Raw genomic sequence first — 23,964 nt, 5'->3', positions numbered from 1 at the left:
ACATTTCCAGTCTTGGTCTATGGTTTGTGTTAGTCTCCCATGCAATACTATTTTAAGCCAAACATTTCTAGTCTTGGTCTATGGGTTTCGCTGGTCTCCCATGCAATGCTATTTTAAGCCAAACATTTCCAGTTTTTGGTATATGGGTTTTTTAAGTCTCCCATGTGATGCTATTTTAAGCCAAACATTTCCAGTCTTGGTCATTAGGTTTTGTTGGTCTTCCATGCAATGCTATTTTAAGCCAAATATTTCCAGTTTTGGTCTCTTGGTTTTGTTCATCTTACATGCAGTGCTATTTTAAGCTAAACATTTTCAGTTTTGGTCTATGGGTTTTGTTAGCCTCCCATGCAATGCTATTTTAAGCCAAATATTTCCTGTAATTTTTCATATTTTTAAATACCTGTAACATCTTTGCATCTGTAGTATGCATTTAACATTTGAACTGACCTTGCTCTTAACTCATGTTTCATAATTCACCCAAGTTCTTCTTAACATGTCAGTAAGTATTCTGTATGTATTTTCTAAACAGATTAAGAACATCTTTAATAATAGAATATATCTTGGTGTTTACATCGAAGTTGTTATGGCAATCACTTAAACACAATGTAGGGCAAATATTGCTGTCATAGCTTTACTTTTGTTGTCGGGTCCCCAGGTGGCTGAATGGTCTAAGGCCCCAGGTGGCTGAGTGGTCTAAGGCACTTGCTTTACAGATCACTGACTTCTCACTTCTTTCTGCATGGGTTTGAGTCTTGGATTGGTCAATGTGGGTTATGCGAGAAAGCTTTCCAGTAGCTTCGTATCCATGGGTCAGGTTCTTCCTCCACTAAATATACTGGACATCAGGTATAACCTACCATGTGTTGTTGTCCTCTTTGAATAAATCATCAAACATGCTTTTCTCATGAACTGGGAGAGGAAGATTTGGAGCCATACAAAAAAATGACAGAAGTAGCGATGCAAATGAAAATGAGACTAAATATACTGTGCATCATTTTTATTCATCTCTAAATTTTGTTCTGCATAAAGACTACAATCAAGAACCCCATCTCAGTCTACAAATAAAGGTTCACAGACACATTGCAATGCATAAGTAGCGACATTCAGTGGTGAGATTTGAACACAATGGCAGTTAAATGGGGAAATTACTCTAGCTAGAAACATGTGAATTGTGACTGGACTGATTCAACAGCTACCAAACGTGTAGCTTAGAGAAAGTACACTAGACTTGGTGTGAGTAATACAGCACTACATATCTAGAATGGTGTACCATACTTGAGAACACGCTGCATGCATGAATTTAAATCAAAATAATTATCCATGTTGAGCCCACGATTTAAATATTACCATAAAAGATGTTGCTTTAACCCCATGGATGAAAGGTCAAGGTTAAGAAACCATGTCACCGAATGTTTTGTTTCATAATGGTTCATCTCAAGAACTAAAAATAGATCCAGGCATCGAGAAAATACAAGTACATGAAAAAGCTTTCAACAAAAGATCAACACAAATTTTCTATAACAATAACCTTGACCCTAAAATTCAAAAAAGGGTGAGCGAGCATCTTGCAGAATGAATTATCTTAGCTTTGCAATGATTCATTCCATGTATGAACAAAATCTATCATGGAGACTAGAAAATATAAGTACATGAAAAAGCTTTAATCAAACCCTTAACACAAATTTTCGAGGATTATGACTTTTAAACCTTAGATGAAGGGGGGAAAATGCGTCACAGAACAAACTGTCATTAGATTCCTCATGATTCATGTCATATATGAAAAGAATCTATTCAGGTGTTCAGGAAATGTATCTTAATTAAAAACTTGAACCAAACCTTAACAAACTAAAAAAGACACAGCAGAAAGTGACTTGTATGTCTCACTTCCCCGTAATGTGGGCTCAACAAAATCAATCGTCTTCTTAATGCCTTCTTAAACAGAAAATAACAACTTTCAAGAATACACATAATATTCTTTTTTTTTTATCAAGGGCTAATGTTGAAGATGTGCATAAGATGTGTGCGTATTCTGGAGGAAAAACTAAATCAAATAAATTCTATAAAGTTTTGCAAACATCTACTTTGATGAAGAGGCTTTGAATATATATCATTTCTGCTGTAGATCTTTTTTCTTTTCTTCAAAATCTTGAACAGAAGCTATCCCATTCAGATTGTAAGAATCTGCATGAATATATAAGATTTATTCATCTGAGATGAGGAATGGGGTTATAACCCTGTCAAGAAGATGAAAAATCAAACATGCTGTAAATAATGTGACCTTCACCGATCTGTTACTGTAAAGCCTTTTGTTCCATCAATAACCTTAAATCGTTCAAACAACATGGTCAACTTTTGTGGAAACATCTGACAGTGATTGATCAACATAATTTGCAGGTCCTCAAAACTTGCATAATTTTTGGACCATCATTAACATATGTTATGACCAAAGAACAGAGATAGCGCCTATGCAGCTTGTCAAGCCAGTGATATATTGAGCTGAAACCTAGGTATGGACACCCCAGTACTTAAATGCCCATCTTTAACTTCTTGATTTAGATATCTGGCATTAGCTCCAACATCCACAACATTAGAAAATGGGACAAACTTAGATTCCCAGTTCAGGAGGTTTCTGATACAACAGAATCTTCCGTTTCCCAAGCCAAGTGATTTCCGATTTGACTGAATCGTTAAAATAACATATCACCACGGAACATTAAAGTAATGATGGTCAATTATCTCTCAACACATCTATTAATAAGAAACCATTATTCCTTATATTTCTAACTTGACTAGCTATATAAAAGAATCACCCCTACCCTCAACCCTAATTTTTTTGGCACCCCCTACATTCAAACCAGTTTATTTGGCAAATGTGTTAAGAAATGATTGGAAACTATAATCAAAAGTGTTGATGGTGCAACATATTAATAACTCAAAAACTTGGGAGATCTGGAAATACTGAAAAAGGCAATGTCATGGACGTGAGCCCTAACATCAAATGTCAAAATCAAGAAGTCAAAGAGTGGTAGCTAGCATGAATGAGTCCCCAGCTAACAGAAACACCATTCCCTAAAAGGCAATGTGTTGTGTGTGTTACAGTACATACAAAAATACATGACTGTAGTCTGTCTTTATTGAAAGCATGAAAGATACATGGAGTCCATTAGATACTGGTTATTAATAGCTAGCATACTGTGTTAACGTAAACGACTTCATGGAAACAATTTATTTAATCAAAGAAAGTTTCTTTTGAGTATGAAAAGTTTTCTCAACCAGACATATTGTCTACAGTTGTATAGACAACAATTTTCATTCAAGTATTATTTATATATAGTTTGATGTGAATAAGTTGTATCTTTTAATTGGTTGTGTTTATTCCAGACACTGGTAAACTATTGCCAATTCAGTGAACTTTCTCGTCAAGAGAGAAGCATCAATCCTACACTTAAAATTTGTTTTCCTTTCACTATTCACTGATGCATGAATATCTGTGATCAGTGTTTAAATTAATAATTGTATACTAATGAAAACTAAACATGGTAGAGTTGCAATGTTCAAAAATTAAAAATATAAAACAAGAAATTTCCCAAATAATGTTTTAAAGTTCTCAAACTAGATTGCAGGTATTTTTCTTGGTTTGTCTGCACCTGACTATTCAACATGCAGGAGTAAAATAGACCATCCCTTATATTGTCTCATGTTGACCTCTGACATCACTAATTTACTCATTAATCATGAACAGGATCCAAGAATGACCGCTGATCAAAATGACCGCTTTACTGTAAAATGTGAGAAATACACCTTGAATGTAAACAGTGATTATTCTGAACTGCCCACAGCCCTGCGGTCAATGTAACATCATAACTTCACTGACACCACAGGCCCCAGGTGGCCTAGTGGTCTAAGGCACTCACCTTTACAGATCATCACCTCTGTCCATGTGGGTTCAAGTCTCACTTTGGCCAATGTGGTTATATGAAAAAGCTTGCCAGTGGCTGGACGGTATTTTCTGGGGTTTTCCAGGGTTATTCCTCCCCGAAATATACTGTCTAGCCTATCATATGCTCAAAAATAGTGTTACACCCACAAAAGCCAAACCAAGCATCACTGACATCACAACAACTTGATGTGTCATCACTGACAGCAACAAAAGCAATAGTTTCTGTTTACTCAAACCAATCATTTTTTTTTCCTTTAATTTTTCATTAAGAAATCGCTGAAATTAAAACTGCAGATATTTCACTGATTGTTGAAATGTCGAGTGTTATTTTCAACAACTGCCCCTTCACAGGGATCTATTCTTTATACATCCAGCTGGATGCTTGTTCATCAGAAACTTACTGATTTCAGAAGTATTGCTCCAGGTGTCCTTCTGATACCTGATTCGCATTAAAAAGAGACAAAGATGTCTCGGCTGGATCTAAACAGTCTGATGTCAGAAGTATAAAAAGGCCCTTTACCTTCAGCTGTAGCGGCATGATTAGATGACCGGTGTTATGTAACAGAACTAAAAATTTACTGCGAAAAATGTCTCCCCCACCCAAGGAAAAAAGGGTGGGTGAAATTTTCTAAATATTATGTAATTTCTTCAAAGAAAACTTGGTATAACTTGTATTCTGATTATTTTTCAGTGCAATGTTGTACAATCAATGTGAATCTCATATCATTGAACAGACTCAGCTGAGTCAATGCTATGCACAGTTGTGTGTGTGTTACAAAGGAGTAAATGTATAAATATACCCCTGCCTCTCCTGATGATTGAGATTAGTCATAAAATCCAAAAAAGGGCATAACTCTTGTAAACAAATATAGAGTACAATAATTGGTCATCATGCATATATTTCGAGTATCACCAAAACATACACCAAGTCTGAGTATGACCAAAACATACACCAAGTTTGAGCATGACCAAAACATACACCAAGTCTGAGTATGACCAAACCATACACCAAGTTTGAGCATGACCAAAACATACACCAAGTTTGAGTATGACCAAAACGTACACCAAGTTTAATTATGACCAAAACATACACCAAGTCTGAGTATGACCAAAACATACACCAAGTTTGAGTACGACCAAAACATACACCAAGTTTGAGTATGACCAAAACGTACACCAAGTTTAATTATGACCAAAACATACACCAAGTCTGAGTATGACCAAAAAATACACCAAGTTTGAGTATCACCAAAACATGCACCAAATTTGAGTATGACCAAAACATGCACCAAGTTTCACAACAATCCATTAAAGTTTCAAGAGCAGTTGCATTTACAAAATTGTCATTCAACATATCAAGCTGTAAACCAAAAGGGGCAATAACTCTTATAAAAATCGAATCAGCCCAAAGATTTGTCAACATTTGCGTCTTTAAATGATGACTATAATGTGTGCAAAGTTTCAACCATCAAAGAATGGAAAACCAGAAAGCATAATTACTTTACTAACAAGATGCCTAAATGGGAATGATATTGCTTACCTGGTTTACATCAACTGCTGACTGTTTCGCTAAGCAGCATTATGTAGAGCTATATAAGCACATTTCATGTCAAGTACCTGCTGAACATTACCTCACGGTGATTTTTCTTTTGCCAATTTTATTTTGATAAAAATTTCTTGCTCTTACTGTCACACATGATAATGATGATAAATCCAACAGATAAAAAAATATGGCTTATTAAATCAGATCACATTCAAGATCACCTCAAAATATGCAATGATCCTGCTTAATTTGTATAAATACTGGATCAGTGTGATAAACAGTGGATCAGTGTAATAAACAAGCTCTGCTAGTCACGTGTAGGATCACTTTATAGCCATGCATTTATCTTGCTGATTATTGAGAAAGTCCAAAATCTAGATGACATAAGCATACATTCCAAGTCCAAAATCTAGATGACATAAGCATATATTCCAAGTTTTTGACACAAATCAGAAATATTGCTCCCAGACTGGCTATAGGCTTATCCAAACAGATGCAAGCTTACATCTTATAAGCTTACAAGCTTATAAACAGGTCTCACTCGTTGAAAAATTGTGTAAGCGAAGTGATTTAATGATATCCCATTTTCTGGTGATGAGCATAATATTTTCCAAGTTTCATGGCATTCCATCGAAAAGTACAGGACTAGTTGAACTGTGCCATGTGCCGCATTAAGCTACACGACAAGAAAGGCTGTAACAAAACTTGTGGAAGCAAAGCGATTTGCCAATAAGCAAATCTTCAGGTGGTGACCATGTTGACCATTTACCGATAATCCAACAAAAAGGATCCCTCTATGACCAACACAGCTAAAAACCACTTAACTTTTTGGTGTATTTAGGTTGTACCAAATGACAGAAAGAGAGACAGATGGACATGAGGACAAATACATACTTTCTATAAGACGTATAAAAATAAATAGTGACATATTTTTTTGGGATTGGTGCTTAAATTACGTGTAATTTCCAAAAGTCTTATTGCACAAGGAATATGCAAAGAGAAGAGAAGAGAAATAGTACCAGGAAATATGACATACTCTGGTAACATACATCCATTAAACAAGACTGTCCTGAAAATGCTCCAGCGTACAGAATGATAGGAAAAGAAATTTTGCTGAATCAACACATTTACAAAAAAAAAAGGGTAAAATTGAGATCTGGCAGCATTTAAATGGATGAGATTGCACATTCTAACACACATGAGTAAACTAAGCACTGTCTAAGCATACTGTCTAATTTTATGAAGGAAAAGAAAAGTCAATGATACCTGCTGTGGGTGTTGTCCTAAGTTTGCTGCTCTTCCTCCAATGAAACAAGAGGAGAGTTCTATATCCTAAACTTCTTGTCTGTGATTCAGGCCAAGGCCAATGAAGGGGAATGTAGATTTTCTCCCCCACACATTGAATATTTTGCATCAGCAGGGATTTTTTTTCCCCAAACTTAAAACATTGCTCCATTTGATAATTCACATTGTATAGATTCTTTAAAATAAAATACAGTAAAATTTCTATAAAAAAATAACAACAATATCATAAATTTTTTAAAGTTATTAAACAATTCAACTTTCAGTCTTTGACACGGCATCTACTCCTTTCCATCTATACTCTCATTTACTACTCTAAGCTTGTACGCATTATTTTTGTGATTCTGTAATAATGATAAGGCTGATGATTTGTCGGGAAAAACTGCTAAAACTTTTGCGTAGTCCGAGATCATGAGATTATTTTTGTCCCCCTGATTTGAATCTGACCCCTTCTTCACATCTTTTTTGACAAAGTGCAAGCGAGCACCAAGACTGGTCAGCTCCTTCAACAACTTTTCTGCATCACTCTGCTTGAGGTTTGATACAAGGTCATAAACCTCCAAAGTGTTCCCTGAAATTGAAAGAAACAAAAATGTGTATTTACCATTTAAAAAAACCCATGTCTATTTATTAAGTACCTGGAAACTAGTTTCACTGAGCAGTGATTCAATGTCACAATCAATGGGGAATTTCTGAACTGCCATATATTTGCAATTTTCAGATTTTCAGTAAACACACGACTAATTACATAAATGATGTGCTTAAATTATTATTCATCTTAGTTGTCCCTCCCCTGACTCCCCATGACCAGTGGCATGTCCAGTACCAGTTTTGACCACAATCCCTTATTACCACCGATTTAAAGTTAAAAAGTACCCCTCTAGGAAGGTCATGAATATAAAGCCAGCATTTTATTGCAAAACGTGTCGAATCTAACCCTCACAATTGAACACATATCTCGTGAATATTTGTTGATTTCTAAATTTAATAGTGATGTTTGTTCCAACAAGCTGATCAAAGATATAACTTCAATCCAGGCTATAAAAAAAAATGATTTGATTATCTGCATTTTGCCAAGGTTCTGGGATGTCATTTTGGTAATTACTGACCATCATTAACACCGATAATTATAAGGGTAACCAAAGCATAGTATTGTCCAACTCAAGTCAGTGTGACATCCAGTTATCATAACATAAAACTGTTATCCTAGCTACTTGTGGCCTCTCTTAGCATATAAAATATATGTGAAAGAGTACCTATTTATAACCAGTCAATCCTATTTATAACCAGTCAATCCTATTTATAACCAGTCAATCACATGACAGGTTCACTTTCTTTGTAAACAGACCCACTTGGACTGCATGTTCTTGTTATATATTTTTTTGCTTAACCCTTTTTATTAAATTTACAGAACATTTCATGTAATAACTACAAACTTGGTCAGACTATTCTTGCTGCTGATAAATGAATAACCTGCTTAGAAAAGGTGCAAAACAAAATTAGATATTCTCATTTGAGAAGGAAAAGTGAAAGCTATATGACTAAACAAACATACATACTATGTTCATTGCTGAGAAACATGGTTATTAAATTTGAAAGACTAATCTTTTCCTATCTGTATGTGTGCAGGTTATTTGGTACATAATTGTTCAGTTTTGCACTGCTCCATATACGTTGTTGAAAATGGAAAATGAAAAAATGGTGTTAAATGCAGACCTTGAAATGGATAATTTTACCGTTGGAGCAAAAATGGAATGCAGAGGGGATGAAGAACAAATTTAAATGCAATGCAAAATGAATGCAAACAAAATGCAGAAAGAATGCAAATGAAATTATTGCTTGCATTTTGAAGAATACTGAGCACAAATAGAAAATACCAAATGTAGTATGAAGAATGAAGATGAAAAATGAAACAAGACTTGCATACATTTCAAAAATTGGAAAGGGACCTATTTTCAAGCATTCACTAAATTTCATGGTCAAAAGTCATTTTTGTATGATAATCCAGGATCAAGTTTTTATGATAATGCATGATCAGGTTTGTATGATAATCCAGGATCAGGTTTGTATGATAATCCAGGATTAAGTTTGTATGATAATCCGGGTTTAAGTTTGTATGATAATCCAGGTTTAAGTTTGTATGATAATCCAGGTTTAAGTTTGTATGATACTCCAGGGTTAAGTTTGTATGATAATCCAGGTTTAAATTTGTATGATAATCCAGGTTTAAGTTTGTATGATACTCCAGGGTTAAGTTTGTATGATAATCCAGGTTTAAGTTTGTATGATACTCCAGGGTTAAGTTTGTATGATAATCCAGGTTTAAGTTTGTATGATAATCCAGGTTTAAGTTTGTATGATAATCCAGGTTTAAGTTTGTATGATACTCCAGGGTTAAGTTTGTATGATACTCCAGGGTTAAGTTTGTATGATAATCCAGGTTTAAGTTTGTATGATAATCCGGGTTTAAGTTTGTATGATAATCCAGGTTTAAGTTTGTATGATAATCCAGGTTTAAGTTTGTATGATACTCCAGGGTTAAGTTTGTATGATAATCCAGGTTTATATCTGTATAATAATCCAGGTTTAAATTTGTATGATAATCCAGGTTTAAGTTTGTATGATAATCCAGGTTTAAGTTTGTATAATAATCCAGGGTTAAGTTTGTATGATAATCCAGGGTTAAGTTTGTATGATAATCCAGGTTTAAATTTGTATAATAATCCAGGTTTAAATTTGTATAATAATCCAGGACCAGGATCTTTACACTGGCAGTTACTCACCCCTTATGAACTGTTCAATTGTTGATGTCGAGGCAGATGTAAACAACTGCCATTGTTATGTAAACTAGACAGTAATTATTTGAATGAGCCAAGATAAATAAAATTTGCTGATAAATGCCTTCAGCTTTTTTCTATACATTTGTTGCATTTGTGGTTATATTTTTGTATTCTTTAAATTCAGTGTATCGTTTATATTTAATACAATTGTTTTTTTTTATATTAAATCTCATCTTTTTTAGGACAAAATATGAAAATAAAAGTATTCACCCTTTAACATTAGAAAAGTGAAACCCTGATTTTGGTAAATGAATTCCATTTTGTTCTAAACAAATAAAAAAAAAATAAAATGATAAGCACAGAATCAAAATGTATTTTTGAGACTAAAAAAAATTAAGAGTTACAGCCAAAATTATTAGACAAGTGGAATGCAAATGAATTCAGATCAAATTCAAATTTGGTAAAATTAAACATTTCAGGGTCTGTAGGACAATGTTTGTAGATAAGCGCAACAGTCTTTAAATAACAGTACATTGAGAGAAGGGGTGGGGGAGCAGCATGAACAATTTCCAGTGGTTTCTTCAACAATAAATAATGTATATTAGGATATTTCCTTGTTGAAGTTTTGCAGCTATCATGATGACCAGGTATGAAAAGGTCATCTCTCAACAATTTCAGGAGTTTTTGTTTGCTTTTTTTTAATTGATTAATTACACAGCAACACTTTGAAGGTTACTTTTTTGCCAAGGCAAGTAAGGTCCTTGCATGAGAACACAACACTATTGTCATACCAGACTGATGCAGTGGTGGAAATCAATCCTGCGTTCATCTAGTCACAAGTCATTTGCCTTCACCACAAAATGACGGTGAGTGCTATATGAGGAATTAAATCTTACATGTGACAGTTACATTACAGTGCCACCCCTTCTGCAGTTGGAAAGATGACCTTAAGATGACCTTTCTGGATGGGGTATCACATACATAAATAAAAAATACATATAAAGTTAGAAAGGTCTAACTGATGTTTAAATATTTAATATTTTCATTCAAAAATCATATGCATGGTATGAAATCAATTTGTTAAAAGCTTTTGTCAATATTATTTAAACTAATTATGAATAATCATCAGTTGTGGTGCAAAACCATTTGGAAACCTTGTAACTAAAATCAGGAAAGAAACATCTGGATGTTTTATGTTATTCTCCATTAATCCTATTTTCCCAGTGTTGTAGAATGTACAGTCGACAACATTTATTGGAAAGTTTTTGGATACCATGTTTCTCAGCAATGAACATAGTATGTATGTTTGTTTAGTCATATAGCTTTCACTTTTCCTTCTCAAATGAGAATATCTAATTTTGTTTTGCACCTTTTCTAAGCAGGTTATTCATTTATCAGCAGCAAGAATAGTCTGACCAAGTTTGTAGTTATTACATGAAATGTTCTGTAAATTTAATAAAAAGGGTTAAGCAAAAAAATATATAACAAGAACATGCAGTCCAAGTGGGTCTGATACCACTCACCTGGATTACAAAACTAAACAGTTCACCATTTCACAATGAAGTTATATGTAGTTATGAAGGAACACATGCTATGTGAACTTTAAATCATGCTGATTTACCCGTTTTACTACATTTTGAAAAAATTCTTTATAAAGATAAAGGTATGGTGTCTTACTCAAAAGCTAATTCAAGCATGTACTTAATGATATAAACCCATTTAAAGTTTTATTTACACTGGATAAGAAATAGTCTTTTGATCAAGGGAGGTAACAAGCTCTATCAATTAAGGCATCTCCTTAATATGCTCTGTCTTCTTTTATTTTGGAGCATGTCTGCAACAATGATAATGCAAAATCAAAGGTAGAGGAATATTATTTCAAAACTGCAATTCCAGAGAGTCAAAAGTTCCATCTGAGCAAGACTGCCCCCTTACCTTGCTCGCAACTTCGTGAAAATACACGAGTTTGTTCAAAATCAGATATAGCTGCTAGATGGTTCATAATCTTGACCAATCAGAAACAAGGTCACATGTCTAACATGCATAAATTTCATTAATGATCATATTCAACCAAGATCTTGATGACGTGGGTCTATTTACCAAGTTTGATCAAACTCCTATTAAAATGAATTATGCCTCTAACATAGCAAAAAAAATCTCCATCAGAAGCAAGATCACAAAAATATGCATATGTGTTGCTCATCATCCAACATCTTGATGAAATCAACCTCTATATCAATTTCAATTAAATCAGGTCAGAAATAATTTCTCAAATGCCTGCATCATTAGGCCATACATGCCAACCTCAAGAGATGTGTAAGTGTAATTCTTGCTAATAAAAGTGGCAAAAAGCATAATCTGAGCATAAAAAGTGTAATCTGTATATTGATAGTACTAATATTAGTACCCCTACTTCGCTAAGGCTACAACATTACATGCCATAATTACATTAAAAAAATATCCAGCAACTCAGCAAAAAAATTTCTACTAACCTGAATCTGTGGGACAAAATACTTGGGGAAAAAAGGCCAAAATCCACGTGGATTAGAACCAAAACAAATGTTCTTTTTGCCATGAAAATTCAAGATAAGAACGCAAAACATACTGAAAAATTATTTATATTCAGCATTCACTCGAACGAGTAAACATACGTGTCTAACTTTTGCCAAATGACTGTTAAGTCCACAGATTCTGTCCTCGGTTGCTGTATTGAATCGCTTCAATATACTTCTTTACAAATTTGTAAAACTCTTGATTTGTAATGTTTCTTATTGGACATGTTATTAAGTTTAAAAATATCCATCTGCTCTAAGAATTTTCATCCACAAGTCAACTTGTACAAGCTATTAATACCTGATGCAATTTTCTTTAAAAGTATAGACTGGTCTACTAATTTATTATCAATATAATAAATCTGCAAGGAAAGTTTCAGATTGAAGAAACCCATCTGTTTTCTTGGAAATGGGTCATATACAGTTGCTTTAAATAGAAAATTAGAAAAAATTAGATGTAGCTCTATGATGGAAAAATTCTGCTGTTCTTAAGCAGCAGTCTTTTGTTTTAGAATTTTTTCTGATTTTTATGTTTAGTGGAATCAAAGAGATGATAATATAAATTACAAACATGACTTTTATTACTTTCATTTACTTTTTAATGTACCAGAAAAGCATAATCCCTACACAGGCAATCATAAGACATAATTCGGTGAATTAGGCCAATTTGATGATATATGCTCATATCCCAAGTTGACTCGAAACTGAATCAGAATTATTACTTTCAGAGTAAACTGAGTTAATCAGATGCTCTATCTAATACACATGGACACTGCTTTCTGAAATTATCTAAGATCTTGATGCTATAAGCCCATTATTTCAAATTTTCATCAAAACTGGATAAGAAATATGGTTTCCAGGGTAGTTACAAGCTCTGGAAATCAATACCTAATTAATACAAATAGATCTTGCTCATTACTGAACTTGTCTAAAATCTTAATTACATAAACATTTAAAGTTGGATCAAAATCAGATCCGAAATATGGCCTCCTAGAGTGGTAACAAGTTAAGAAGATCTAATGCCAGACGACCTCATCAATATGTGTAACTAACTTCTTATTGAATTCATCTGAGAATTTTTAAAGCTATAAACCCAGTCCTAGTTCAATTGAAATTAGATAAAAATAGCAGACTGAAGAGTAGAAACAAGCCATGGCTAACGAACAAATGATGCACATCAGATGCAGGCTCATTTGGTCAGTTTTAGTTTTACATGACTCAGTAAAGTGTTTTCCTCATGGAGGTCAAGGGAAGAAACCAAAAATTTCCTATCTTCTGGGTAAATCATTAATAAACAAAATGAATAACAACGGTCACAGAATACAGCCCTGTGGTACTCCACAATAAATATTTTTACTTTCAGAAGGTGACCAATTAAAGATGCATTTTGCTTTCTATCAGTAAGAAGTAAACCAGTTTAACAAGTTTTCATTACATCAATAGATCTTCAGGTTTTCAAGAAAGCATATTTGAGATAAAACTATAATAGTGCCAATTCCTTTGACGTTTTCAGTCATTTATCAACTACAGATAAAAGATAAATCAACTATAGATAAGAGTGCAGTTTCACACGAGTGATTCTATCGAAAGCTAGACTGATTATCACAAATAATACTGTTAAGTGTTTAACAGTTGATTTAAAAAACATGTTCATTTTTTCATAGTAATTTGGGAATGATGGAAGGAAGGATAGTTACATTGGTTTTTGTTTATGCAATGAAGTTACATTGTCAGTATTCTAAGATTCTGGAAATATTTTTAACATAATACTATGGCTGCAAATAAAACAACAGAAGGTGCAGTTGCTTTTGGCAGCCTTAGTCCAATCATATCCTGCCCTGTGGTTTTACTATCATCCACCAAAAATGTTTTTATTTCATGTGATTACTTACATTTTAAACTACTGAACACGTGGCAAAGAATGAGAGCTGAATAAGATATTTTGTTAATATTATTATCTTTTAGGATCATTATGTAAAGAAAGCTGTCTGAAATTAACTGGACTGGACAGCTGTCTGAAATAGCCCAATTCCACCCCAAATATACAAAATCTATCTTAGAGAAAACCAAACTCACTTTCTTCACCATCTGAAGAATCAGCAGAAAAAAAAACAAAAGAGTTGCATATATGTTCTCAGAAAAGGCATTCAGTCTAAGAGTCTAATATTCTAGCAAGAAAGGCCGACATGAAACCAGACAAATCTGTCAGTTTTCACCCAACAAAATGTAATCAATGTTCTCTCAAAAACAATATAGCATTAGCCAATACAATTTTTAAAACGTTTTGTGATAATTAGGATTTCATTACATCTATACATCCTTTTTTTTTTGTACTTTGCATGGCATTAGACTATTTAAAAAAACTGATCACATGCAAGATGCCTTACTGTAGCTTACTTTACAACAATGATGTTTAATATCAAGCTTTGAAGAAACTCGCATGCAGCTATTTTAGCATAACTGATCCTTTAATTAGCTCTTCAACCCCTTTCTTTAAAGCATCAATCTTCTAATTAGATCCCATCCCCTTTCTACAGCAGCACTGACCCTCTAATTAGTTTCCATTCTTCCATACCAACAAATCTTAGTAAAATGACTGACACAATGTCACAATCCTTTGTACATTCATCTATACTAATAAGATCAATTTGTCCATCATTTCGGCAGACCATAAATCCCATTGAGTCATTTTACTTGTCAACAGTTCCAACAAAAAAAAATTAACTTTCTGTTTTCAGAGTAATGTGGTTTTGTTTCAATGAGCTTAAGTTTACTATTATTCAAAAATGGGAAGGGGGTATACAAAAAGGGAAGGGTGGCACACAAAAAGGGAAGCTGGAACACAAAAAGGGAAGGGGTAACACAAAAAGGGAAGGGGGCACACATAAAGGAAAGGGTGGCATACAAAAACAGGGAAGGGGCACACAAAAAGGGAAGGGTGGCATACAAAAAGGGAGGGGGGTTACACAAAAAGGGAGGGGGGTTACACAAAAAGGGAACAGGGCACACAAAACCTGAAAATAGGCTAAAATTTCTCTTTCTGAATAAACTTGCTGTAAGGTTAAAATGGACATTCAGGGATTTTTCTTAGCTTTGATTTCTTTTGAGATTCAGATACCAAAAGGTCTAATTATGGGAATTCACACTTAAAGAGGATCTGAAATGATTATTTAAAGATTGACTGATTGAGACTGCTACAGTGGCATAAGTAGTTAGAGCATCTGCCTTGTATGAGGAAGGTCGCAGGTTTGAACCACAGCCAAGCCATGCCAAAGGCTTATAAAAATGGTACTAACAGCTGCCTCGCTTGGCATTCAGCATTAAGAGGTCAGTGTTAGGATTGGTCAGCCTAGTGTCAGGATAATGTGACTGGGTGCGACATTATGCTAAATGTCTGCAGCATGATGCCCCAGTGCTAGACATCACTATAAAACTGCCACACTGCAGACATCATAGTGATTTGACTGAAAAAATTGATAAAGTTGTGTTAAAAAATGCAATTCACAAGCACAGTTAATTGACTGATTGGGATTGGTCCATGCGTGCACAAAGGTTTGCAATGAAAAAAGGCAATCCAGCCCATGCAATTATACTATCTGATGTAGAAGACAGACCTTGTAGCCAATGGCACAGACCCATCAATACAACTGGCTGAACATTTTCTGCTCAATGTACAGACCCTCATGTGGTGGCACAATGTGCAGCATCAGATACAGATCTGTACTGTGTGCAGTTAGGTGGAAATTATTCATTACTAATCCATTAAATTTGAGTATGTTTAGCATTACCTGTATGTCACATGTCAAGTACATCTCAGCATAACAGTATGCCAAGTGTCAAGTACAATATCAGCATTGCCATTATGCCATGTGCCAAGTACATTTCAGCATTACCAGTATGCCATGTGTCGAGTATATTTTAGCATTACCATTATGCCATGTGTTGAGTATATTTCAGCATTACCATTATGCCATGTGTCACATACATTTCAGCATTACCAGTATGTCATGTGCCAGGTACATTTCAGCACTACCAGTATGCCATGTGTCAAGCACACTTCAGCATTATCAGTATGCCATGTGTCAAGCACACTTCAGCATTACCACTATGCCATGTGTCAAGCACACTTCAGCATTACCAGTATGCCATGTGTCAAGCATACTTCAGTATTACCACTATGCCATGTGTCAAGCACTTCAGCATTACCACTATGCCATGTGTCAAGCACACTTCAGCATTACCACTATGCCATGTATCCCTAACATATATATGCAATGCTAAAACTAGCCATGTATCCCTACTATAGATGGTTCTGATGGTGCTACATCTAAAATGTATTACAGCAATGGCTTTTCTAATAGACAAAGAGAGTTCTTTTTACATGAGCTTTCATGTCATTCTTTTCCACATTAATGCAATTGGCATTCAACTTGCACACAACAGGACAAACCCCCTGTAATGTTAAAATTTTCAAACTTGTGTCAGATGGTTTTCCTTGGAGGGGTACAGGTTTTAACTTCCCTACTGATTTCTGGTACATAAATACTTCTGATACCACCCACCTGTCTTTCATAACCAAACAGTTGACTAAGAAGTCACATGAAGCATTGTAATTACACAAACCATGTAAAATATCTCTCTCTCTCTATCTATATACATATATGTTTTACTTATTCAGAACTGAATCACATATTTTACCACTTAAAAATACTGTGGTTGGATAAATTTATATCGGTTGGGTGACAAGTTTACGTCCACATTCTTTGATGATTACTCTGATAAAAACATTTAACTCTTTACCTTCTCCTAACGTATATATGCAATGCTAAAACTAGCCATGTATCCCTAACGTATATATGCATTGCTAAAACTAGCCATGTATCCCTAACGTATATATGCAATGCTAAAACTAGCCATGTATCCCTAACGTATATATGCAATGCTAAAACTAGTCATGTATCCATAACGTATATATGCATTGCTAAAACTAGCCATGTATCCCTAACGTATATATGCAATGCTAAAACTAGCCATGTATCCCTAACGTATATATGCAATGCTAAAACTAGCCATGTATCCCTAACGTATATATGCAATGCTAAAACTAGCCATGTATCCCTAACGTATATATGCAATGCTAAAACTAGCCATGTATCCCTAATGTATATATGCATTGCTAAAACCAGCCATGTATCCCTAACGTATATATGCAATGCTAAAACTAGCCATGTATCCCTAACGTATATATGCGATGCTAAAACTAGCCATGTATCCCTAACGTATATATGCAATGCTAAAACTAGCCATGTATCCCTAACGTATATATGCAATGCTAAAACTAGCCATGTATCCCTAACGTATATATGCATTGCTAAAACCAGCCATGTATCCCTAACGTATATAAGCAATGCTAAAACTAGCCATGTATCCCTAACGTATATATGCAGTGCTAAAACTAGTCATGTATCCCCAGAGATGTGTATACAACTTGCTAACAACTCTGTCCCTGTTGACTCGTATAAGTTTCCAGCCAAGGGTTGGGAAACCACCGAGATGCATATAAACGTTTCATATTAAAGCTTTGCATTGGATGAAATTGCAAATATCCTTTCTTTTAAGCAATATTTACCCAATGAAAAGAGTCCTTACATAAAATGATGAAAGTGTTCTATTAGTAGTTTTACAGCATATAAGTGGGAATTTCCAGTGAAAACGAGGTCCATTGTGAAAATGAAACAAAATGGTAACATTCTTGTATTCTGACAATAATTCAGACAAAAGTTTTGAAGGATTTGAAAGTGATGACATTGCAAATGACATCGACTTTAATGATCCAATTCAAAATGACAGATTGGACATTAGTATAAGTCCTGTTTGGACACCTGACATTTCCAATTTATCTGAAATGGAGGATGAAATGTGTGACGATCTTGTATGGTTGGAACATGTGGGGCTGGTACAAATGGACAACTGTACAGCAGATTCAGGGCCAACATTTAATGTAGATGAAAATGCAAGGGAGATAAATTTCTTTTTAGTTTTTTTTCTCCAATGAAATATTCCAGGCATTGGTAGCTGAAGTGAACAGTTATGCAAAAAGGAAAAAGAATTACTCAGAAGCCTGATATCCCAAATGGTCACCTACTTCAGTTGCAGAAATGAAGCCATTTCTTGGAATACATCAGTTTTAGTGAAATACAAATTACATAATATAAGATCGCTTGGAACATGGGTAACTTTATTAAAGAACAGGGTATTCCAGATGTAATGACAAGAGTACGATGAGAGGTTGTTAAAATATTTTCAAGTTAACGACATGACTAACAATCCTTCAAGGAGACAACCTGGTCATGACAAGATGTGTCATCTTGGTTCAGCTCTCAACATCGTCCTTGCAAGTGTCTTGAAAATTATAATCCACCCAAGGACTATAAGGATATGATAGCATTTAAAGACAGATTGTCTTTTGGACTGTACTTGCCAGCAAAGCCTACCAAATTTGGTATCAACATTTGGAAGAGGGCCAATCCTGCCAATGGCTATGTTCATGAATTTCAGATATACTGTGGATGCGAAGAATGTCAAGGTAATAAGCTTGGTGCAGGATCCCGAGTTGTGGCAGAGTGACAATAAGACTTGTTGCTAAGAACCAGCATGTTCACATGGACAATTTTTTTTCTTCAAGTCCAGCCCTATTCGAATCTTTGCAAACCAACTAAATATACTGCCATGGAACGGTACATGCAAACAGACAAGATATTCCTGATACCATACAAAATCCCAGAAACCTTTCCAGAGGCCAGTCCAAAACAATGCAGATGGGAACACTAACAACAGATGCATGGAAAGATAGTCAGTTTGTCCATTTTCCTTATAACAACATCTACTCTGGAGAAGAAACTGTAGTTCAGTGACAGCAGAGGCATGGTGTTCACCAGAAAATAAATGCACCTGGTGTGGTCAAAATGTACTCCAAGAAGAAAATGGGTGTTGACTTGGCTGACCAGATCAGAATGCAATATGGTACATGCAGAAAAGCAAAGAAATGGTGGAAGTATCTGCTCTGGTTTTTATTTGACATAGCCCTTTGTAATGCCTTCCAACAGTGAAAGAATCCACAAACCATTTGATTATCACTCGGAGACGAAGAGACAAACAATGGCATCAGCTTGACTTTAGAATAAATCTTGGACAGCAGCTTATTGCAGGCTACAGGGTTACAAAGAAGCGGCAAGCAGTATCAGCTATAGATACCAAAGATAACTGCCACTGGCCAGTCAAATTTGAAAAGATGGGAAAATGCAAACTGTGCAGAATGGCAGCAGACATGAAGTCTTCATCAGATATGAAATATGCAAAGTTAAATTATTTGTAGAAAGAATGATTCAGGCAATCTCACTAAAAATTACCAATTCTACAGTAAAATAGTGGACCCATGGTTGTGCAAAAAAGTGATGAGAAAAATATTCTAATATACATTATAAATATACTTTATAAACACAAACAGATATCTTGAGGTATATTTTTTATTATGAACATGTGAATATAAACATTGATTCCTGAGGATTATATGTACTTGTTGGTGGAAATAAGTGGCACAAAACTTTGGCAGGTTTTTCAAACTTTATTTCTCATCAAATTACATTGTCTGCGTGGGACAAGACTGATACAGAAAATGAAGACAAAATATATGCCAACTCCAGAAGCTCTCACTCGGGCAGCCATTATGATGCGCTGGGATTCAGCCTACAAACAGCTGCATGAAGGCAGGTTGCTTATCAGGCACAGTCAACTCATTAAATTACATAGCTTGCATGGGAACATACTGAGGACAAAAATGTAGACTGAATATGTACTAATTCAACTGGGCAGTCAGTACTTGCAGAAGGTAAAGAGTTAAACCACTAATATGGAGTGAATTCCATATTACAGGTATACTGCCCACCCCTCTCCCAACACCGTTTATCAACTGACTAGTTCTTCTAGTTTTATTTGTTTCTGGCTTAATGCCATTTTTAGTGCATGATAAGACTATACCTGGCGTAACTAGCCACTCTGGGGTAAATTGGCCAAATTTACACATGTAATCCTTTTTTCCTAATTCCCTTTTGTCAGTTGAATCGAAAAACAGTTTATAGTTTATAGTAATAGTAAAAACAAAAAGGCAGGGTAAGGAAATATTCCCAAGATCACAGCCAATCATGAATATTGCACATAAATTTAATGGTTTTATTTGGATCAACCAGAATCACATAGTGATATTTTAACGTCTTTAAAAAAGTATAAAACTGCACACACACAAATTTTTGCCTAAATATCCTTCCGATTTCAGTAACGAAAATCTTTGAGAAAAAATTCACATAATTTAGTCATTTCATTCGCAGATTTATAATTTCTAACCTGACTGTGATCAGGGTAGCCCTAACTTTGTCATTGTCTGCATGTTTCATGCTTAATGGACTTTCCATACTAACACAGCACCATACTGAACACACTATGGGCATGTATATTTTCCTCAGACAAAAGAGTGACATGGTTCATCCAGTTCAGTAACTGTTGGATAATTATGTAAATAACCATAAGGTTGAGAGTTGAGTTATATCCCCTTGCACCCGCGTACACAGAAATTACACCGATTGTTAAACCCATCTGAAGAGCAAAGTCATCATTCTTTTCCTTTGCTTGATTCGACATTGTAAATGTCAGATGATGTTGTATTTGCCTTCTATATACAACATGTGTAGTTGTACTGCTGAAAATGGACCTGTCCAGGAACTGGAACTGATTGGCAAGCAAAATCATCTTTTATACTGAAAACTTCCGTAAGGTATGAAACATGTATATCATAACAGTGTTAGGGCCTGCTGGTTGTTATTGTTCTAGGGTTTAACGCCATTTTTCAGCACAAGATAGGCTATACATGGTGGCCAGTATGACTGGTGGAGGAAGAACCCTGGAAAACCCAGGGAAGAACCACCGACCCATGAGAAGCTACTGGCAGGCTTTCCCACGTACCCAAGCTAGCCGAGACTTGGACTCGAACCCATGCAGACAGAGGTGAGATGGCAGTGATCTGGAACGGTGAGCGCTTTAGACCACTCGACCACTCAGGGCCCCCTGCTGGTTGTAATCTGGTTTGAAATTATAAATGAATGAATGAATGAATGGACCAAGTTTAGTGCATTTTTTAAAATCTCTTTCATGCTTTTTTGTTGCTTAAATCGGGACAAACAGGTATATTCAGATTATATGTGTAAAGCAAACCAACTGTGACAAACTCAGTTTTATCATAATACACTTTTTTAAACAAGACTTTTTACAATATTTTAGTTTTTAAATTACATTTGGACAGTATGGTTATAACAATACTGATAAAATTATAAATATTTTAACAAATTAGTGTACTTTTTTCCCCAGAAATTAAGCACATTTAAAAAAACAAAATCCACTTTTTAAAACATTTAATAACTTTTCAAGGCAATCCTCTGAATTTTAGGGCATTTCAAGACTGTGGAAACCCTGAAATCAGATAAAATACATGGCTTTTATAGTGGTAATAAGACCTGTCAAATACAAAATCACTTCATTACCGTGTGCATCTCACTCTAATTTAAATTTTTAAAGATCTTGGCGAAAAAGGTATGTATTCCAGGCCTGACTAAAATTGGATCAGAAATTTGCCCTCCAAGTTGGATACACAATCAGCAAATTGGATACATGATCAGCAAATTGGATACACAATCAGCAAATTGGATACATGATCAGCTAATTGGATACATGATCAGCAAATTGGATACACAATCAGCAAATTGGATACAAGATTACCTGATCAATACATGTTGCTGTTGCTCATCCATGATATTGTTAATATAAGCACACATTTGAAGTTTGATCAAAATCTATTCAGAAATATGGTTTTCTGAGTGACAACAAGCTGATTGCAGAGTAACAAAAACCTCAGCCAATCAGATGCAAGATCACCTCATTAGTATGATGCATCACGCCCATTATACAACTTGTACAAGAGTCTGCTGATAGGCATATATTCCAGATCTGACCTAAATCATATCAGAAATATGACCACCAGACAGTTAACGATGTCAGTGAATCAGATGAAAGATCAGCTAATTAATATGCACCATGATCATTATACCGCTAATTAATATGCACATATCTTGCTCATTATCAAACCTGATGCATCACGCCCATTATACAACTTGTACAAGAGTCTGCTGATAGGCATATATTCCAGGTCTGACCTAAATCATATCAGAAATATGACCACCAGACAGTTAACGATGTCAGTGAATCAGATGAAAGATCAGCTAATTAATATGGACCATGCCCATTATATAGCTAATTAATATGCACATATCTTGCTCATTATCAAACTTGCATCCCAGTACTGTCCTTGTTCGAGACCCTAACCATGTAAGAATATGTTTCAAGTTTCATAAAAATGGGATCAGAAATATGGCTTCCAGAGTGCTAATGTCTGCCAATCAGATGCAATATCACCCAAATGATATATACGGGTCTTGCTAATTAACAAATTAATCAAAGATTTTATGATACAAGTTTGATCAAAAATATGAACTCTGGAGTGGCATTAGGTAATTCTTGATTGACAGACAACACCTGACAAATGTACAACATAACATATGCAGGGTGATACCATAGGCTCAGTGGTCTCATGTCCCAGTGAGCTAAAAAGAACTTCAACTTAAAAATAACTTAAACTTATGTAAAACGTGCTCTTTGTATCCAGCCTATAGAATGGTTACAGTTCTAGATGCAGCACCACTTATCATTCATGACATCATTTGAAAATAACAGTAGTACTTTTAAGTTTGGAATCAATGAGACAGTCTAACCTGTTTCTGTCAGGTCTGTTGATGAATTATGGTTGGATATCTGACCCTCTCTACTCCGCGACTTTCTAACTCTCTGGGGTTTGGGAGTCAAACCTGATTCAACAACAACCCTGTTGGAAAAACAAAAACAAAACAAAACTGAAGCAGTCCAAACTTATAGAATAAAACAAATAATCAATGGAACTCACCCATATATCCATTCTGTATACGGTCTGTGCTTAAAATGTGTCTCCTGCTTCTCTGTTTCAGAAGAATGCTCATATGCAAAGCCCTCTGAAACAGAGAACCAGTCTGGAAAGCCTGTACTACAACGGTGCCATAAAACAACATACAAGACTGGTGGACAAGATAACCCATAAATTAGGTAGGCAAGTTGGTTGAGTGTCTGAAGAGTCTTGTGTTTGACACCTACCCATGCCAGTCTGGGTTAGTTACCTTGGTTTGACCTTGGAGAAAAGCATTTGGCTACTTCTACTTCATATGGTCATATCAAGTGCAGTGAGTCGTTAAAACAAACTACCGACAACAATAGCAACCTGCTAATTAACCTGTCAATGGTGTTATGTGTGTATTCTGAACCTCCTGGTTCTCTGTTTTATAAGTGTCTTAAGCAATCCCTTCTAAAACAGAACCAGTCTAGGAATCCAATAACACACAAGCCACTTTGCAACAGTTGTAGGTAAGTTCCATTGAAGACAAAGAAATGCAAACCAAACATGTATATGAAAGCTTAACAAATGATATAAATGTAAAAAGAAAGTTGCTGACTCCACAGATGTTAAAAGAACACTTTAAACAAAGGTTTTCCATGCCATCAGAACCCCACCCTCACCCATAGATAAAAGAAAAGTTATCCATTTAAAATTTCTTTAACTAGAAATTAATCCAAAAAGCATAGTCTCTTCTTTGTGTTACAATACAACATAACATAGAGAAAACATACACACATACACAAACAAGCAGGAAAACAACA

At 35.0% G+C, this 23,964-nt stretch overlaps 1 protein-coding gene across 10 annotated transcripts in view; it reads right to left on the bottom strand.

Annotated features, from left to right (window-relative positions):
• Positions 1 to 982: 982 nt before the first annotated feature.
• LOC149791252 (uncharacterized) overlaps positions 983 to 23,964 on the bottom strand; it is a 246,955-nt gene continuing 223,973 nt past the window's right edge. For 9 of the 10 annotated variants that reach the window (XM_089969729.1, XM_089969732.1, XM_089969730.1 and 6 more), the window contains 2 exons: positions 22,992 to 23,101; positions 983 to 7,356 (listed from right to left, as the gene is read on the bottom strand). In XM_089969729.1, coding sequence (XP_089825855.1) covers positions 7,067 to 7,356; positions 22,992 to 23,101 — 400 coding nt within the window. In that variant the 3' untranslated portion in view covers positions 983 to 7,066. The remainder of the gene's footprint in view (positions 7,357 to 22,991; positions 23,102 to 23,964) is intronic. The other variant, XM_089969737.1, reaches the window with a different exon arrangement.

The sequence above is a fragment of the Sinohyriopsis cumingii genome, chromosome 9 (assembly GCF_028554795.1).
Source record: "Sinohyriopsis cumingii isolate HCF-2022 chromosome 9, ASM2855479v2, whole genome shotgun sequence".
NCBI lineage: Eukaryota > Metazoa > Mollusca > Bivalvia > Unionida > Unionidae > Sinohyriopsis > Sinohyriopsis cumingii.
The sequence above is the reverse complement of the archived record's forward strand: the minus strand, read 5'-3'. Positions and strand labels throughout refer to the sequence as shown.